Source organism: Hyperolius riggenbachi, chromosome 12 (assembly GCF_040937935.1).
Source record: "Hyperolius riggenbachi isolate aHypRig1 chromosome 12, aHypRig1.pri, whole genome shotgun sequence".
NCBI classification, from domain to species: Eukaryota; Metazoa; Chordata; class Amphibia; order Anura; family Hyperoliidae; genus Hyperolius; species Hyperolius riggenbachi.
In genome coordinates, this window is record NC_090657.1 from 21999342 (window position 1) to 22020054 (window position 20713).

A 20713-nucleotide genomic window follows, 5' to 3' on the forward strand; every position below is an offset into this window, starting at 1 on the left:
CATTTTTACTGCTGGCAGGTGATGTAGCTGCTGCATGCTTTTTTTGGCAGTTGGAAACACCTGTAAACAGCTATTTCCCACAATGCAACAAGGTTCACAGACAGGAAACTGCCAGGAGTACCACGGTCCTCAAAGTTTCTTGTGGGAGAGGCTTCACCAAAATATCAGTCATACAGCGCCCCCTGATGGTCTGTTTGTGAAAAGGAATAGATTTCTCATGTAAAAGGTGGTATCAGCTACTGATAGGGATGACGTTCAATTCTTGGTCACAGTTTCTATTTAACATGTTTTGACTGAAATCTTTTTCACAATGCACTGCTATGGAAAAAACGCTTACTAATGCCTTAAGTGTAAATGGGGCCTAAATGTATTCAGTAAGATGCTGTGGGAAACCACCAGCCCTATATAATACATTGGACAGATAGCCACACATGGCCATAGCTTAGCAGAAGACAGATTCTACCTATTTGTGTCACACTGTAATACCACATATCACCATCCCATGATATTAGAGGTGAAAGTTGTATCCACAAATAAACCCAGCTACTGCACTACAGCTTCCAGCAGGGCCTCTACAGATAAAGGGAACCTGTTATGACACAAATCTTGTATAGTTAGGCACCACTGGGAGCAGCTATTCTCAAGAACAAGCATGTAGGTGATAGACCGGCGACCTCCATCAGTGCCTTGTCACTTAACTGTTAAATGTTAAAGGGAACCTAAACTGAGAGGGATATGGATGTTTCCTATTAAATAATACCAGTTGCCTGGCAGTCCTGCTGATTTCTTTGGCTGCAGTAGTGGCTGAATCACACACCTGAAACAAGCATGCAGCTAATCCAGTCTGACTTCAGTCAGAGCACCTGATCTGCATGCTTGTTCAGGGGCTGTGGCTAAAAGTATTAGAGACACAGGATCAGCAGGGGAGTCAGGCAACTGGTATTATTTTAAAAGGAAAAATCCATATACTTCTCAGTTTAGGTTCCCTTTAAAGCAATGCATTATTCTGCATTCCCTCAAGATCAGAGTCTTTTGGTTAAAGGACCATTATAGCGAAAAAAGTAAGCAGTTAAAATCTGACAGAATCAACAGATTTTGGACTAGTCCATATCCTCATGGAGATTCGCAGGGTGTTCCTGGTTTTCCAAAGCATTCCCTGAACAGCAGTTGGTAAGTCTAACTGTCAAAATAGTAAAGATACCAGCCAGCCTCCCTATTTGCTTGCATGCTATTTTGGCAGTTAGAGTTACTAACTGCCATTCAGGGAATCATTTTGAAAACTAAGAAAACCCTGAGAATCCCTCATTAGGAGATGGATTAGTATCTAGTCCCCCCCCCCCCCTCCCTTGACTGACAGATGCATGTCAGCATGGGGGGGAATATTCCTCCTGCACTGTAAGGCCTGGTGCACACCAAAACCCACTAGCAGATCTGCAAAATGCTAGCAGATTTTGAAACGCCTTTTCTTCTTTTTCTGTAGCGTTTCAGCTAGCGTTTTGCGGTTTTGTGTAGCGGTTTTGGTGTAGTAGATTTCATATATTGTTACAGTAAAGCTGTTACTGAACAGCTTCTGTAACAAAAACGCCTGGCAAACCGCTCTGAACAGGCGTTTTTCCGAGCGGTTTGCGTTTTTCCTATACTTAACATTGAGGCAGAAACGCATCCGCAATCCAAAAAATGCCTCACCCGGGAGGATTCATTTCTGTAAAACGCCTCCCGCTCTGGTGTGAACCACCCCATTGAGATACATTGACCAAGCGTATCCGCAGCCAACGCTGAAAAAGCCGCTCGGTGTGCACCAGCCCTAAGATGATGTTTGCAGAGGCCCTTGCTCTGGGAAATAAACATGGATGTTCCCCATCACAGCTGCTGGTAAACCCCCTACAAGGTGAGCTGCTGGTATTGTGCCCTCAGCTGGGACATTCCACAGAACATTGTTTATCTTCCTGCTTCATTCTTCTCCTGTTTTACCAAGCACCAGAAAGTCTGCAGCAACCAAACAGGTTCTGGCTGTTTTGTCCTGTGCAAGCGCTGTATTCTTACAAATTAATGATAACTCACTTGTGCCACCTGGTCATATGGAATTTATGATGCTAGGAGCACAATAGGCAGTGTAGAATACCATGAGTTTGCTGCATTGTGCGGTTTTTAATTTTTCAGTGCGTTTTTGTATGCGTTTGTGATTTTTATGCATTTTTGGTGCTTTTTTTTTTCATTATTATCACTTTTTTTCAATGGAGTAAAATATGAAAAAACAAAAACTATTGCATGTATAAACCAGGGCTGTGGTGTCGGTTCAAAAATCACCAGACTTCTCCGTTTATGAAACCACAAACTGAGTACCCAAAATTGCTGCAACTCCTCGAATCCACAGCCCCCGTAAAAACCCTGCGTCTCCATTGAAAAACATTGTGTGTATTTTACATGCATTTTTGAGAAATATGCAGCAAGTTGTGTTTTGCAGAACGCACTTATATGCAATTGTTCATGCGGCTCATAGACTTTCATTATGGTTATAAATGTTAGTGATTCTGCCTCGTGTGCTCCTAGCCTGAGATATCCCCTCATTTCCTCTTCATTTGCCCTGTCATTAGTCGTGTGACCTGCACTGCAGCCACATGGAGAACTCTAGAGCTAAATATAGATGATAAGATAATGCTGGGAAAACATGATGCGGTTTTTCAGACGATTTACCATTCGATCAATTTTCGATTTGTTCCTCTGCTCAATTTTCTTGTCAATTTCCATTCACTTCTATCAGAAATCGAGCGCTAGAATGATTGAAAGTAAGATCGGACATGTCGGAAAATTATCTATCCAACCATCTATCTGCCTAAAAAAAAAGTAGGGTGTATTCCCAGCATGAGGGCCTGTACACACTGGCTGATTTGCGTTGTGTTTTTAATCGCAAAGCCTTTTAAAAATAATTAAAATTGTGATTAAAAAAATCGCATACAAAAATGTGATTTCAATTTTTTCTCAAGGTCAAATCCCAGGATACCTTGCAATTTCTTGTTGAATGAATTTAAGGCAATCACCCACCACAAGAAAAAATGCAAATGCATGGCAAAAATGCAAGTATGCGATTTTCAAGTTATATTGTTTGCACTTGGCGATTTTCAGTATGTACAGGCCCTAAAGATAGAGGAAAATGCGTCCCTGTGATCTCACCACTGGGAGACTAGGGGGCGCAGGATACAGCCAATATATGGCTTATCCTGCTGCAGTACAAGTTCCCAGCCACATTAAAGTGGATCCGAGATCAACTTTTACTCATTGCATAATTGTGTTCCTTTCCTATTGTTTTTATATGGCATTCCTCAAGCCAAATACTTTTTTGTTTTTTTAATACGCTAATTACCTATAAACTAAACAAGCCACGCCCACAGGTTTTCAGAGAGCCAAGGCACTTTCAGACAGTAGCAAGGGCTCATGGGAGCTCAGTCTGGGCAGGACGAGGGGGAGGTATTACTAGGCAGAGATTTCAGAGGCAGAGGGGAGGAGGGAGGAGGAGAGGGGATTAGGCTGAGTGCTCAAGATGCAGATAAGCCTGGCTCTGTGTAATGTTTACAAACAACATGGCTGCTGTCATTGTATCACAGGAAGAAATAATCATATTCTATTAAAGCTGTTTGCAGCGATTTGCTGTGTAAACTATATAAACTTTAAATAAGATATATAGACAAGTAAAGTTATAGTTAGTTTTTCAATTCAGATCCACTTTAATTACAAATCCCCCTCTAGATCCACAAGGATAGTGGGGGAATGATGCAATTGGCTGCCAACTATTGCTGGAGACCGAATTACAGTGTTTTAAAAGTAACTTCTGCTCTGTCTTCTGACGGCACTGAAGTTACTCCCTGTGTGCTACTATAGCCGTAATTCCTATTACAGCCTATGGTGGCGCCAGCTGCGCCCAAATCTCCTGCCCTGTTATTACAGAGCTCGAGGAAAATGCAGACTGAGGTCCGAGAGCTATAGGAGATGTGGAATCTGCATATAATCGGTTAGTAAGCATGGCAGTTCACCATCGAAGAACTTCCATCCGACACTGCCCTGCATGGCCGCTTACTGGAGGTCAGCGAATCATTAGCCATTCTGAACTCACATTCACAAACGTGGTCATTTCAGCCCTTGGTATGCTAACTTTGGTGAGCGGTCATACTGGGCATTATGGGATGGCCGTTTACCGCCGACTGTTACCAAACACAATATAAACTACCACTGTTGGGAGAACAAAAAAAGGAAGTCTTTATAGGTACTGCTTGCAGGTGGAGGAGGCACATATTTCCATATCAATCAGCTACCCCGACATCTCACATACCTGCTTTCCTGCCTTCAATACTAACAATCAGGCTGTATGGAATTGGATGAATACTGTAAAGGCAGCTCTACATGGCAGAATGCTAGAAAATATAAGCGTTATACATGTCAGAATCTTAGCACGGCTGCATCAGATTTATAATGTGCCTTATCTGGATACATAAGGTATTGGTGGGAAATGTGTGGGCTGCCTCAGCCCAGTCACATATCTCCTGGTGAAATATTACAAGGCTCTCTGCAGAAGATACGATATCATGGTTAGCCAACAGAAGGCTGGCCATCAGTCCCCGTATGGGCAGGTTTCCACTGAGCCTTGCAGGACGCACGCAGGAACTTCCAGTGATGCAGAATCGCAATGGCATGCGATTAGGACACTGTTGTCCATATAGGCAGCATTTCCGTGTGACTTGCTGTAGTGAAAACAGGCCCTTTTGCATGAGCTCTGCAGTTTCGATTCTGCATGCCAAACAAAGCAGAGCCTTTAAATTTGTGGTGGGGCCAGGGGGGTGTTAGCTCAGCCTTGTTGCTGCCTAAAGCTGATGTGTTCTACGACGTGTTTAGTCACTTCGACTCCTTCTGGGTTTGGAGGAGGAAGGATTGGAGAGAGGCAATAGGCTGTGGAGCGCAACAGCTATAGGCCGCGACAAGGATGAGTTAACCACCCCCCTACCACAAGTTTAAAGGCTCCATTTAGTTTGTAACGTAGAATCTGAACTGTGGAGCTCAACCCTAGTCCCTTTCACAAGGCTGTCTGCAGAAGGCTGGCCTTCAGTCCCTGTATTACATGGTTGTCATCAGAAGACTGGATCTCATGGCTGGCTATCAGTCCCTGCGTCACCTGGCTGGATCTCATGGCTGGCCATCAGTCCCTGCGTCACCTGGCTGGATCTCATGGCTGGCCATCAGTCCCTGTGTCACCTGGCTGGATCTCATGGCTGGCCATCAGTCCCTGCATCGCTTGGCTGGATCTCATGGCATGGCTATCAGTCCCTGTGTCACCTGGCTGGATCACGGCTGGCCATCAGTCCCCACGTCACCTGGCTGGATCTCATGGCTGGCCATCAGTCCCCGCGTCACCCGGCTGGATCTCATGGTTGGCCATCAGTCCCCGTGTCACCTGGCTGGATCTCATGGCTGGCCATCAGTCCCTGCAGCACCTGGCTGGCCATCAGTCCCTGCGTAACCTGGCTGGATCTCATGGCTGGCCATCAGTCCCTGCGTCACCTGGCTGGATCTCATGGCTGGCCATCAGTCCCGGTGTCACCTGGCTGGATCTCATGGCTGGCCATCAGTCCCTGCATCACCTGGCTGGATCTCATTGCTGGTCATCAGTCCCTGCGCCACCTGGATGAATTTCACGGCTGGCCATCAGTCCCTGCGTCAGCTGGCTGGATCTCACGGCTGGCCATCAGTCCCTGCATCACCTGGCTGGCTATCAGTCCCTAACAGTTATGTTATCTCGCACACACAAAAAGATCAAATCCATTATCCCTAGGGGGAATGCATCAGCTGGAAAGAGGGATGACACCCTCTGTACAATGTTCAATCAAAAAGAGTTGGCACATCCAAGGTGAATCGTTATTAGTTCATATAAAACATATAACCAATGTTTCAAAACCACGTAGGGCCCCTTTGTCAAGGCACAATTTGCACGAGGGAAAGGAAAAAAAATCTGTCTGCTGCTGTAATCAAGCTCCTGTAAGGTTAAAGGCTTGTACACGCGCACTACGGCCGCACAACGACGGGTCCGTCAGACCCAGCGGGAGGATCTGACGGACCAGTCGTTGCCACATGTAGTGCGTGTGTACAAGCCTTTCATATACTTTCGATGAAGGAGTCCACACACAGACTTTCAGGGACAATCAATGTGAAGTTTATTGCCCCATCACATACATGCACAACAAATGTCTGACCTGCTTAGGCCAACAATCGTTTCAGGGCCACTAATGGTCCCCTTTGTCAAGGTAATAGCAGAAAAACAAATACAATCTTTAAGAGAACCCAAGGTGGGTTCCAAGTATCATATTAGCACACAGAGGCTTGGTCTGCATACAATGCCCAGCCTCTGTTGCTATACTGTCTTAACCCCACACTCTGCTATCCCCCATAGATCAAACCACCGTGCTAGCGACATCGCTAGCCGGCTGTTTACATCCCCACTGTCACTCTCACCGCTCCCCAGCCTCCTCTGTCGCCGCTCCCTGCCTGCGGCCCTTCCCTCCCCGCTGATTGGAGGGAAGGGACCCAGGCAGGGATATAGAGGAGGCTGGGGAGCGGAGAGAGAGTGACAGTGGAGATGTAAACGGCCTGCTATCGACACGCAGCCACGAGACACGGGTTGATGGCCAGCCATAAGATCCAGCCTTCTGCAGACAGCCATGAGACACAGGGACTGATGGCCAGCCATGAGATCCAGCCTTCTGCAGACAACCTGGTGGCACAGGGACTGATGGCCAGCCATGAGATCCAGCCTTTTGCAGACAGGCATGTGACAGGGACTGATGGCCAGCCATGAGATCCAGCCTTCTGCAGACAACCTGGTGACACAGGGACTGATGGCCAGCCATGAGATCCAGCCTTCTGCAGACAGGCATGTGACAGGGACTGATGGTGTCAGAATTTTAGCAGTTTTATTTATGCAGGAAAAGCCGTCATATGTATGTTTTAAAGTTCTATGCAAAATGTAATTGTAAACTGTAATGTTAGAGTACTGTTTTTAAAATATTGCTCTGAGACATCTCCGCATATTCCAGGCTATGAAGCTTACAAGATTATTCTAGTTACAAGAAGCCAAAACATTGTTTATGTTACAAGAATCTTTAAAAACAGAAAAGCAAGTCACATTACTGTAGCAGAATATTATATATTATATATATATATATATATATATTCTAAATAATGATCAATACAGTCCTTATAAGGAAATAATGGTTATTGTTAAACTACATAATTACAGATAATATAATTGAATACTTTGAAATACAGTTAAATGCTGGATTCTGCCAGTGATGCTTTGGGCCAGTGAAACATTTTCGTGGGATTGTTTTGGTTCTGGTGGATTGTTGACGTGTTCTTATTACAAGGCCATCGCAGCTAGCTGATAACATATGCTATGATTTGGGAACAGGCCTCATAAAATATAAAACAAAAAGAAGGGGTTTTCCCAATTAGGTAAAGACGTTAATATGGTGACATCTGGCGGTTGAAAATATTATATTTATATCTTCTTAAGAAAGGCAAATATATAGAAAATGATTTTTTATTACATTTTAATATGCAATTAATCTTAAATGATTGTTTTAAGAAGAATTATATAATAAGCTTTATATTTAAATAAGTTTATTAGAAGCCCTGTAATGTTTCAATAAGCCTTAAATTGCTGAAGACTATTACTGGTCTGTGTTAGTGTCAACCTGACCAATCTTATTTCTGGGAAAGAAGAGACACAAACTAATTAGCAGAAGGACATATCAGAAATGCGTCATAAATGATATTGTTTACTGTTTGGAAGTTCAATGTCTGGGGCAAAAAGTCAACCAGCAAACAAGATAGCTGGTGACGTCCATTTTTAATTAACTGCGTCTGAAACAAGCCTACCAATCTCCTAAGAAGACACACGAGGCAGAAGCTACCTTCCTACACGTGGTTCTAGATGCTGAAGAGATGACAGAGAAGGGGGTACTATGCTTAATATTCTGGTGATTTACTTTATTAATTTTTCAGCATTAAGTACTGTTAAGATGTTAGCAAGAAGTTTTTTTTAGAAGCAATTTTTTATGCTATTTCTTTAAGAAGATTACTAGAAGTTTTACACAGCTACTAGATACACAGCTATCGATACAGATGAGACTACTTTTGATCTTATTCTACATAACACAACTGTTCTATTCTTTTTTGAATGTACTTAGAAGATTGATGATCGTTTGGCTATAAAGCCTTGATAAGATGGAATACTGTTAGAAGGAAACACTACTTGGAACTGTTCATATTTTGTATATATGCTGTATGATAAGCAAATACAATGTTTTACATAAAATAATATACTGAGTGCTCGGATTCATTTCAAGGTATACCGTCATTCTATAATTACTGTTATAGAGGGTTCAGACCCTGCTATGCCGAATTTATACGATAGCAACGCTTTAAGGGCTGGTCCTTTACTGAGTTAGCAATCATGAAAAAGGCAAGAACCGCTCAGGTTTTTGACAATGGCAAGGCACAATGCTTGGTGGCAAAAATCTTCCACTGTAAACAAGCTCCTGTACGGCTAATTGGAGAAGACTCCTCTATAACACTCACAGCGATCTGCACTCAGCGGGTGGCAGCAGGTGTGCTGCTGCCACCTGCTGAGTACACATCACTGCGCGAGTGTCTAGAGGAGTCTTCTCCCATTAGCCGTACAGGAGCTTGATTACAGCAGCAGATTTTTTCCGCTTAAGCAAATTGTGCCTTGACAAAGGGGCCCTACGTGGTTCCGAAACATTGGCTATATGTTTTATATGAACTAATAACGATTCACCTTGGATTTGCCAGCTCTTTTGGATTGAACATTGTACAGAGGGTGTCATCCCTCTTTCCAGCTGATGCATTCCCCTTAGAGATAATGGGTTTGATCTTTTAGTGTGTGCGAGACAACATGATCTCATGGCTGGCCATCAGTCCGTGTCACCTGGCTGGATTTCATGGCTGGATATCAGTCCCTGTGTCACATTGCTGGCCATCAGTCCCTGTGTCACCTGGCTGAATATCAGTCCCCATGTCACATGGCTGGATCTTATGGCTGGTCATCAGTCCCTGTGTCACCTGGCTGAATATCAGTCCCCATGTCACATGGCTGGAGCTCATGGCTGGCCATCAGTTCTTGTGTCTCATGGCTGGCCATCAGTTCTTGTGTCTCATGGCTGGCCATCAGTTCTTGTGTCTCATGGCTGGCCATCAGTTCTTGTGTCTCATGGCTGGCCATCAGTTCTTGTGTCTCATGGCTGGCCATCAGTTCTTGTGTCTCATGGCTGGCCATCAGTTCTTGTGTCTCATGGCTTGCCATCAGTTCTTGTGTCTCATGGCTGGCCATCAGTTCTTGTGTCTCATGGCAGTCTGCAGAAGGCTAGATCTCATGGCTGGTCTTCAGTCCCCACGATTAGTATACACCATATTATCTCACTCAGGCAACAGAGGTAGCTAGCTTTTTATTCAAAACCTCCTTTAATTTCCCAGAACAAACAAATTGTGTGATACATTAAAAATCTGAGCCAGCGATAAAAGCATTAAAAACAATGACATTCAAAAAGGATCTGTAGAAAATACTGTTTACAAAACTGTACAATCTGATTGTGCTGGCTACGCAATATACAGTGCAGTGCAGAGACTTATTACGCACAAACATCACTCCCATCATGTAGGAGATGGACTGAGGAAGATGACCGAGTTAACCAAGTTAACCAGAGAAAGACAACCCACTGAATCAATTAAATAGAGTAGACCGGGATCGTCAAATAGGAAGAAACTGCCGGATCGCCTAAGGAGTAAGGAGAACACTTAAAGGGTTAAAGGGGAGAAAGGGTCAAACAAGGGATTCATTGGAGGAGAGAAAGCCCAACATAAGGTTAACTGGAGATGACCTGCAGCAGGGCATCAACAAAGAATGAATGGGGGACGGGTGGGGGGGAAGGAAAAGGGTTACTACAAGAGAGCTAAAGAAGAGAGGGACTGACAAATGGTTTTCTAGAAGAACGGATGGTGGTGGGGGTGGCTATAGGATTAGCTGGAGGCGAAAAGTACCTGGAGAAATACAGGGTTAATTAGTCAGAAGGGACAACAAAATTTGACTGAAGACATGGACTGGGGTCTGACAAAATAAAATAAGGTTAACTGGATGACAGGGCCATCTGGGTTTGCAAAGGGTGAACTGGAGGACAGTGGCACCAGCCATAGGTTGACTAGAGGGTATGCCAACTGACATCCAGTAGGGATTGTGGACAGGCAATGGGTTAACTGGAAGAACGATAAAGGATTACCAGGAAGAGAAAAGGGGACAGGCACAGGTTTACATGAAGGTAGAGTTAACTGGAGGAGAGAAAGACCTCGGGAAGATAGGAGTACATCATTAATAGAAAGACGAGAGTACACCAAGACCTGAGGAAACTAATGACTGACTATGGAAAACCCTGTGCTCCACAGAACAGCTTCAGTCATGCTCTAATTCACACATCTGGGGGTTTACTGGCTGCTGCTGGAAACATGGTTCTATTAAATGTAGTCAGACAGGTTTATCTTGTAGTTAATGTGAAGAATAGTGTTGTATTTGGCTCCTGTGTGCTTTGCCATGGAGTACTCCACATTCTTCCAGTCACCCCAGGGCTGTGTAGAGATGTGTGTTTGCCATACACTTTCCCAGCCATATTCCTTCATTCCTCTTCCAGTCACCCCAGGACTGAATATAGGAAGAGTTGTGCGTATATTCCATACACCTCACAGTCATGTTCCTTGTCCTTTCTTCTTCCAGTCATCCCAGGACTGGATACGGGATGAGCTGTGCGTATTCCATACACTTCACAATCATATTATTCATAATACCATAGTCAGCGGGGAATAAATTAATAGCACACCAGTTATCAGTAAAACGTCTTGAGCTCCTCACAGGAAGTACATACAATGTAGCTGGGCATTATGGGAAATCTCCTGCCAAGTCAGTCACCGTTTCTTTTCGAAGCTCAAGATGGATTCCCTCTAAATAATGGAGAAACCTGTGAAGACAACACAGTAAAGTCAGTTTTGGTCATCACTACCCTGTTCAACCTCTCCCTATCCACAGGCACCTTCCCCTCAGACTTCAAGCAGGCCACTGTACTACCCCTGCTTAAGAAACCCTCCCTCGACCCTTCGCTACCCTCCAACTACTGTCCTATCTCCCTCCTCCCCTTTGCCTCAAAACTCCTTGAGCGTCTGGTTCACAAACGCCTGACCCAGTTCCTCAATGCCAACTCACTGCTAGACCCACTGCAATCTGGATTTCGGCCAGCCCACTCAACCGAAACTGCTCTCACCAAAGTGGTCAATGACCTTGCCTTAGCTAAAGCTGAAGGTAAATACTCCATTCTCCTCCTCCTTAACCTTTCAGCAGCGTTTGACACAGTAGATCATCCCCTACACCTCCAGTCCATGGGCATTCACGATCTTGCCCTGTCCTGGCTTTCATCCTACCTCTCCAACCGCTCCTTCACGACAGCCTTCAATGAGTCCTCGTCCAACCACCTCTCGGTGGGAATCCCCCAAGGTTCAGTCCTTGGCCCCCTACCGTTCACCCTATACACATCCTACATTGGCAAGGTTATCTCCTCCATGGGTTTTAACTATCATCTGAATGAACTCAGAAAAAAGGGGGTGTATGGTGTGGCACTTCCCACAGAATTGCTTTGTGAGCTAAAGGGTATACACAGGTAAATTCCCTTATGCAGTCCTGCTATATCCACTGTTTGTACCAGAATGTGCCTTCAGACGTGTGCTCCGCACCATATAAAGGAAACTAACAATTGTATTTAGAAACAAAGAAAAAAAGTAAAGAATGTCCGTGCACCTTCCGTCTTGCAAAACAATTTGTATTGGTAAAAATGGTGACAAAAAACGCTGGGTGTAGCTTACGTGTCCCTCGGCATGAGGCAGGTTGTGCAGTTGGGAGGTGGGTGTCAGGCACTAGGTGGGAGAGCGACGGCCGTTTCGCGTCTGGATGACGCTTGGTCACGCTGCGTACCACTGCAGTGCGGGGCCGCCATGACTTCGTATAAGAGTAGGGCAAAGTCCCGCCTCTTCCTGTCATGACGTCCCCCTTTGGGCATAGGCTGTCAGTAGTAGAGGCGGAAGTGCGCGGCATGCGTTCCAATAGGCGGAAGTATTTGTTCCAGCCTATGGGTACCTATGCGGACCAAAGTCCGCCTGGACGCGTCTCCAGGGGGAGGGGTATTATCCCATCCTATAGGAGTTAATGCGGGTACCAATCCGCATAACGCGTGTGGGAAGCAGGACATATGCACAGGGCCAATAAAATAAATGGCCTGCAGTGCATAATATCAACATTAATCCTGTATCCCACTTGCCCCATGGAACTTCTTGACCCACTTACATCGCCTATACAAACTGACGGCTATGTGAATAAAGTGACAGTGTATAAAAGTGTAATTAAAATCTTGCTGGGAGGCATTCACATAGCCGTCAGTTTGTATAGGCGATGTAAGTGGGTCAAGAAGTTCCATGGGTCAAGTGGGATACAGGATTAAAGGGATACTGTAGGGGGGTCGGAGGAAAATGAGCTGAACTTACCCGGGGCTTCTAATGGTCCCCCGCAGACATCCTGTGCCCGCGCAGCCGCTCACCGATGCTCCGGCCCCGCCTCCGGTTCACTTCTGGAATTTCTGAATTTAAAGTCAGAAAATCACTGCGCCTGCATTGCCGTGTCCTCGATCCCGCTGATGTCATCAAGAGCGCACAGCGCAGGCCCAGTATGGTCTGTGTCTGCGCAGTACACTCCTGGTGACATCAGCGGGAGCGAGGACACGGCAACGCAGGCGCAGTGGTTTTCTGACTTTAAAGTCAGAAATTCCAGAAGTGAACCGGAGGAGGGGCCGGAGCATTGGGAGTGGCTGCGCCAACACAGGATGTCTGCGGGGGACCATTAGAAGCCCCGGGTAAGTTCAGCTCATTTTCCTCCGACCCCCTTACAGTATCCCTTCAATGTTGATATTATGCACTGCAGGCCATTTATTTTATTGGCCCTATGCATATGTCCTGCTTCCCACACGCGTTATGCGGATTGGTACCCGCATTAACTCCTATAGGATGGGATAATACCCCTCCCCCTGGAGACGCGTCCAGGCGGACTTTGGTCCGCATAGGTACCCATAGGCTGGAACAAATACTTCCGCCTATTGGAACGCATGCCGCGCACTTCCGCCTCTACTACTGACAGCCTATGCCCAAAGGGGGACGTCATGACAGGAAGAGGCGGGACTTTGCCCTACTCTTATACGAAGTCATGGCGGCCCCGCACTGCAGTGGTACGCAGCGTGACCAAGCGTCATCCAGACGCGAAACGGCCGTCGCTTTCCCACCTAGTGCCCGACACCCACCTCCCAACTGCACAACCTGCCTCACGCCGAGGGACACGTAAGCTACACCCAGCGTTTTTTCCATAAGTATGATTGATTGAATATATCAAGAAAAGTTTGTACTGCAAATGTGAATTGTCACCATTTTTACCAATACAAATTGTTTTGCAAGACGGAAGGTGCACGGACATTCTTTACTTTTTTCTTTGTTTCTAAATTTAACTATCATCTGTATGCAGATGAAACCCAGATCTACCTCCACACCCCTGACATATCCACCACTACCATGGACAAGGTCTCCTCCTGTCTATCCGCTAGGTTCCTGAAACTAAACCTACACAAAACAGAATTTATGATCTTCCCACCCCGGACATCCATAAACCTCCCAGATGTGCATGTCACTGTTAACTACACTACCATTCACCCTACCTTTCAAGCCCGCTGTCTGGGTGTCACCCTGGACTCCGCACTCTCCTTCACTCCCCACATCCAAAACCTCACAAAGTCCTGCAACTTCCACCTTCGTAACATCTGTAAGATTCGCCCTTTCCTGACCTCTGCCACCACCAAACTCTTCATCCATGCCCTTATAATTTCCCGCCTTGACTACTGCAATGCCCTGCTGTCTGGTCTCCCTATGACCCGAACAGCCCCACTGCAGTCCATCATGAATGCGGCAGCCAGAATTATCCACTGCTCCCATCGCTCCACCACGGCGGATCCCCTCCTTGAATCCCTCCACTGGCTTCCTATCCAGTCCAGAATCAGATTCAAGATACTGTGTCTGACCTACAAATCTGTCCACAAAACCTGTCCAATCTACATTTCCGATCTTACTCAGAGGTACACACCTAGCCACTCACTCCGCTCTTCCAATGAACTTCGCCTAACCGCCCCCCGCATCACCCAGTCCCATGCCCGCATCCAGGACTTCTCAAGAGCTGCTCCAACACTATGGAACTCCCTACCTCCACCCATTAGGGCAGCCCCCTCCTTCCACATCTTCAAGAAAGCCCTCAAAACTCACCTTTTCACTCTGGCCTACTACCCCTCACAAGTGCTCTAAACCCACAGCTGAACTCTGGTCTCCTACCTCTCGTGTCCTTACCTCTCCCTCTAGATTGTAAGCCTTTGGGCAGGGTCCCCCACCTTTTGTGTCCTACCTGATCATGCACCTACATTACTGTGAACCCATGCTATGCATCTGAGGGAACCTAACTTGCCTAATCTCCATGCTCCCCTCCAGTGACTAAGCATTACCTGGTACTCATACTGTGCTGTGTGATCTGGTCTTTCTTGTATTCAGGTATTGTCATTTTTCTGTATGTCACCCCTAAATATTGTCTGTAACCTAAACTAATGTACAGCACTGCGTAATATGTTGGAGCTTTATAAATACAATAAATAAATAAATGTGATGTGTTGGATCTGCCCCTGGAGCCTCAGGAACATATCACAGTCACTGAGTTGCAGTAAGGATCCACACTAGCTAAAAAATAATTTAAATCTTAAAATTTTGTGCACACTTCTACAACTTGAAATGCTCCAATGAAAAGGAGCAGTGGAATTTGATTGGCTCATTTTCAAGCTACATAAATGTATACACACTCAGAATTATTATTAGCATCCACTGACCAACATAGGGAGCAGCAGGCCACCCCTTTAGGAAGTACAGATAGTATTACAGTACTGTGCCCAAGGGTAGTGAGGCAAAAAAACTTCATCATAAATTAGGATTTTTATGGCAGCCCGCAGAATGGAGGAAAGATGACCCCACCTCCAGTACTATCCCCTATGTGGTCCGCATATACACCAGCAGAGGGCGCTCCGCAAACCATGCTTCTCATGCAAAACTTACTAGATAAACCATACACAAAAAACGCCCACCACTTAAAAGAGAGTCTGAAGCGAGAATAGATCTCGCTTCAGACCTCATATATAGCAGGGGCGCGTGTGCCCCTGCTAAAACGCCGCTATCCCGCGGCTTAACGGGGGTCCCTGTCCCCCCAAATCCCCTCCGTAATGCGGGGGACCGCTTCCGCATTGGGGCAGGGCTAACCGCCGCAGCCCTGCCCCACGCGCGTCTGTCAGCGCGTCTCTCCGCCTCTCCCCCGCCCCTCTCAGTCTTCCTTCACTGAGAGGGGCGGGGGAGAGGGGGAAAGGCGGTGATGCGCGTCTGATAGACGCGCTGGGAGGCAGGGCTGCAGCCGTTAGCCCTTGCCTCCAGGAAGCAAAAATCTACGACCAACTTGCGACCAAGGTTTGCGGGGGGTGGGTTGGGGGGGGGTCAGGGACCCTCGTTTAGCTGCGGGATAGCGGCGTTTTAGCAGGGGCACACGTGCCCCTGCTATATATGAGAGCTGAAGCGAGATTTAGTCTCGCTTCAGTGTCTCTTTAAAAGAAAACCTGCAGCATAGTGAGTGTGTGTGTGTGTGTGTGTGTGTGTGTGTGTGTGTGTGTGTGTGTGTGTACTGGTGTGTGTGTGTTTTTCCAAATCTTTCCTACCGCCCACCATCTGGCACATCTGGACTGAGCATGGGCAAGTAAAACGTAGCCAGTGGAATGAAGCGCTCATGCATGAAGGAGAACACCATGCACGCGTAGCTTCATTCTACTGAGCAAGCATGGACCTCACTTCTGCATCGGCAGACCAGATGTGCTCGTCCACGGTCAGGGGATGAAGAGCAAACGGGCGCTGGAAGGGTGGGCTCTACAAGGTTCTGGGAAGCCTCTGGTTCATCCAGAGGCTGAGGTAAGTACCTCCAACCCCCCCCCCCCCAGGTTTGTTAAAGGCAACATACAACTGATAATTTGAATTATAAAAAAGTGCTCTGCACTGGTTATGGTGTCAAGTTATACCAGATCATGAGGGTGCTCAGACTTAGTGGATGGTACCACTATTAAAAAGGCACACATACACACAAAGTGTAAATTAGATGAAAGAAAAGGCCAGGGTCTCCCTTTGGGCACTACAGTAAATGACAGGCATAGTCAAAGAATGCACTTGTCAGTGTTGAATAGCTAAACTTTATTCAAATTAAATGGCAGATTCATACAAATATTAAGCAAACCCGTAAAATAAAACAACCTCGCTTAGCTTATCCCAGATGCTTTACTTCTTAAATAGATTTGGAACCAACTTAAAAATGTGGAAGAATTGGCTGTGGTGTTAGTAAACACACTAGTGAAAACGGTGATGCAGCTGTGCAACAGACTATACTCTAGCACCCCCTACAGGAGGACAGCATAAACACAATACATTGGGATATACAGTATTAATGGCCTCCTCTCTTGGCCCAGCAACCTCAGCAAAGGAGGCAGCAGAGTATAACAAGTCAGGGTATCAGACAAGGCAAAGAAGTAACAGGAGAGCCAAGAATAGGAATAGATCTCACCTCCGCTTTGTCTTCCCAGCCTCCTTTTCCTTCTCTAGGCGACAAATGCTGCGCAGGGCAGGCAGGTACTCCGTCACATTCACCTGTCTGTTCCCCAGGCCAGAGAAACCTCTGCTAGAGAACACTTTCCTCACCAGGGACCGACGCCTCTCCACAGTGCTGCAATGTGACAATATTACAACCATTAGATAGAGAAGGCTTGTAAGCCACAAAATTTCCAGCCAATCGCACTTATCGTTTTGTGTAGAAGCTGTGATGCAATTTTCCATTCTGCATTGTGTGCTATCCAAGTGTGACGTCATCTCCCATGCGGATCAATACAACTGCAATGTACAGCTGGGAGCTGCCCGATATCACCATCACATACTGCTCACTATCATCAGGTTTATAAGGCTCCGATATGTTGCTCTCACACACCGTGCCACTTCTGTGTGCTATGTAGGCTTTAGCAGAAAGTGATCACAGCAAATCAAAGCCTTACAAAACTATCAAACTGAACATATGCCTCAAACTGAATATCTACACATGACATGCTCAGCATCAATACCACTTTAAAGGACACCCGAGGTGAAAATATACTGATGAGAAACAATTGTATCTACCCTCCTCCTCCTAAAAAAATGACTTTTTTTTAGATATCCCAGTTTCATTTTATTTTTAAATCTACTATTTAAGTTTTTACTGCTACATGGTCTCTGCTCAATGACACATTCATTGAAGTATGCCAGAACTAAAATCTATGAGTGATTGACTATCTCTTTCCTGCTTTCTGATGCAATTTCCTGCTGGGAAAGTGCTTTATGGCTGATTTTTAACTCTTTCAGGCAGAGGGGGAAAAAAAAAAAAAAAAAGGAACACAGCCTAGTTATTAGTGTGCATGGCACTGTACATACACATGTCTATCTCATGTCACCTCCTGTATCCTTTAAGGTGGCTATTCAGAATTCAACCATAACGGGCAATTTTCTAGTTTCTGTTTTATTGAAAAAAATTGATTGTATAGAATTTTTTTTTTAAAGCGGTTTAAAACTGACAAAATATTCAACAAAAATGTGTTTTCCTACTTTTTATAACCCATACAATTATATTTGCTTTTGTGCACAAGTATTATAATTCATTTATAAATTATAACTTTCCAAAGTTCAGTTTATTTACTTTGAAAGCTGCTGGTGCATTTTATTCATAACTGTTGTAATTCTGTTGTAAATGCAGCAGCAGGGATTTCTGACCGGTCTTTCACTCCAGGACTCATTAGCATAAGTTTCTGCACAGCCAGAGAATGTTTACTTAATTGTATCAAGTAAAGAATATATACAGAAGATAAGCTAATCATCAGTTCAGATGCAGCAGCCCCTGCAGAAGAAAAAAGTCAATCCTGTGATGTAACCCTTTAAATGCTGTTTTACTAAAAAAAAAAAACATTGCGCTAGTATATCATATGCTATAAATAATCTTTTAGAGCAAAGAAGAAATACTGGGTTATATTCCACTTTAAATAGAGAACTATTCATATATTTTCCCAAAATTCAGATCCTTTGACTGTGGTGGAACATTTTGATTTAGAAAAGATAGAATAGAGTATGGTGGGTTGGTTTAACTTTTCAAACAATATCAATTAAGGAAATTGATTGGATTTAAAAAAGATATAAAAAGAATACATGGTGTATGGCCACCTTCACTGTTTTCTGTGGACAGGTAAGGTTTCCCCCCTTGCACTCCTCCCATACCGATCCGATTTGTATAGACTTGTATATTTTAACATACAGTAAGTAACCCGGAGGTCGTGAGATAACATTGTGAGAGAGAGGACTATGGAGGCTGCCATCTTCATTAAAGGGAGGCTTAAAGAGAACCCGAGGTGTGTTTAAAGAATGTTATCTGCATACAGAGGCTGGATCTGCCTATACAGCCCAGCCTCTGTTGCTATCCCAAACCCCACTAAGGTCCCCCTGCACTCTGCAATCCCTCATAAATCACAGCCGTGCTGTGAGGCTGTGTTTACATCTGTAGTGTCAGTCTCGGCTGCTCCCCCGCCTCCTGCATAGCTCCGGTCCCTGCCCCATCCCTTCCCTCCAATCAGCAGGGAGGGAAGGGATGCAGGCGGGGACCGGAGTTCTGCAGGAGGCGGGGAGAGCAGCAGACTGACACTATAGAGATAAACACAGCCAGCTCTGACAAGCTGTTTGTCAGCAGCGTGGCTGTGATTTATGAGGGATTGCAGAGTGCAGGGGGACCTTAGGGGGGTTTGGGATAGCAACAGAGGCTGGGCTGTATAGGCAGATCCAGCCTCTGTATGCAGATAACATTCTTCAAACCCACCTCGGGTTCTCTTTAAAGGACTTACGAGGCCAACAGAGGAAAAAAAGTTAATTACCTGCATCGTCGTTTCAGGCACGGAGGACGCCGTCCGCGCCCTCCGTGCCGATCCGCCGGGTCCCCCCGCTCATTATTCCCCCGGGCCGGCTCCCGACCCCACGGCCCGGGCTCTCCTGCCTCTCCAAAGATGGCTGCCTCCTCTGGCCGCGACTGCGCAGTCCGCCTGGCCGCGACTGCGCAGCCCTAGGGCCAACCCCCCCCAATCCACGCTACGTAGCGTGGATCAGGGGGTTGGCCCTAGAGCTGCGCAGCCGCACTCGCGGCCAGGCGGACTGCGCAGCCGCGGCCAGAGGAAGCAGCCATCTTTGCAAAGTGCTTGCTGCGTGTTTTAAAAAAAATAAATATTCAAATCGGCCCAGCGGGGCCTGAGCGGCGACCTCCGGCGTCTATGGACGAGCCTAGCTTGTCCAGAACGCCAGGGAGGTTAAGTAAAATGGAAAAAAAGATATTCACTTACCTGGGGCCTCTTCCATTCCCCTGGACTCTTACTGTGCCCACGACGTCCTCCTGCTCCCCTCTGTCCAGCAGTGTAGTCCCCATGCAAAGCTGGCTTGGTTACTGCACATGCGCAGCCTCACGCACCCAGGTCCCAGTAGCAATTTCCACATACTGCTCATAACGCACCCAGCAGTGGGAGTGTGTCCAGGGTGCGTGTAGCTTGGGACTGCACATGCATGCCAGGACAGCTTTGCATGTGGTCACCGCTGCTGGCTGGAGGGGAGCAGGACGTGGTTGTGGGCACAGTACGAGTCCAGGGAGCTGGAAGAAGCCCCAGGTAAGTTAAAGTATTTTTAAATGTCACTGAAGATTCCCTTTAATGCCAGTTGCCTGGCCATCATGCTGGGCTTTAGTCTTTTTTTCTTCAGTTTAGAGATCTGCAAAAAAGCATGCAGCCAGCGGAGTTAGACCAGAGCCACAGCATCTGATTTTCTGCTCATTCTGGGCCAGTTACTTAAAGCGGACCCAAACCAAACATTTTTTTAATTAAAAATATTTAGTTGCACCACTCTGACACATACAAAGATAAATAAACACTCCTTCAAAACTATGATCATTTCAGTGCATGCTTTTTACCCTCCTCTTTTCATAGCTAGGATTATACTGGGGCAGCTATTAGCAATTCCTCCATTGCCGGACACCACCTACTCCACCAGTCTGCCGGATTCTGTCCCAGTAATATGAAAGGAAGGGAGGGGTTCCTCCAATAAGTGTAAAATATTTTATATTTGTCATCATGCAGCTGAAAAAAAGGCTGCGATTTATTATTATAATTTAGAAAATAGATTTTATTTTTGAAATCTTGTATTTTTAATTTGGGTCCACTTTAATATTACAGATAAAGCATCAGCACAGAAGTCAGGCGAATGGCACTGTTTACTGGAAAGTGAAGATGGCCGCCTCTGTATTCCTCTCATTGTACACACATACGTGGAATGTCGCCCGGGAAGGATCAGGACTCGTCTCAGGCCTCTGTGCTCTGCCTTCCACATCACAACTTCCTCATCCAAGAGAAAGCATGTG

General features: G+C 45.9%; 1 protein-coding gene across 3 annotated transcripts in view; it reads right to left on the minus strand.

The window, feature by feature from the left end:
- Window positions 1-4256: 4256 nt before the first annotated feature.
- Window positions 4257-20713, minus strand: part of ATAD5 (ATPase family AAA domain containing 5) — a 66216-nt gene continuing 49759 nt past the window's right edge. For 2 of the 3 annotated variants that reach the window (XM_068263224.1, XM_068263222.1), the window contains exons 22-23: window positions 16817-16975; window positions 9492-11066 (exon numbers count right to left, since the gene is read on the minus strand). In XM_068263224.1, coding sequence (XP_068119325.1) covers window positions 10988-11066; window positions 16817-16975 — 238 coding nt within the window. In that variant the 3' untranslated portion in view covers window positions 9492-10987. Of the gene's footprint in view, window positions 4407-9491; window positions 11067-16816; window positions 16976-20713 lie in introns of those variants that run through there. The other variant, XM_068263223.1, reaches the window with a different exon arrangement.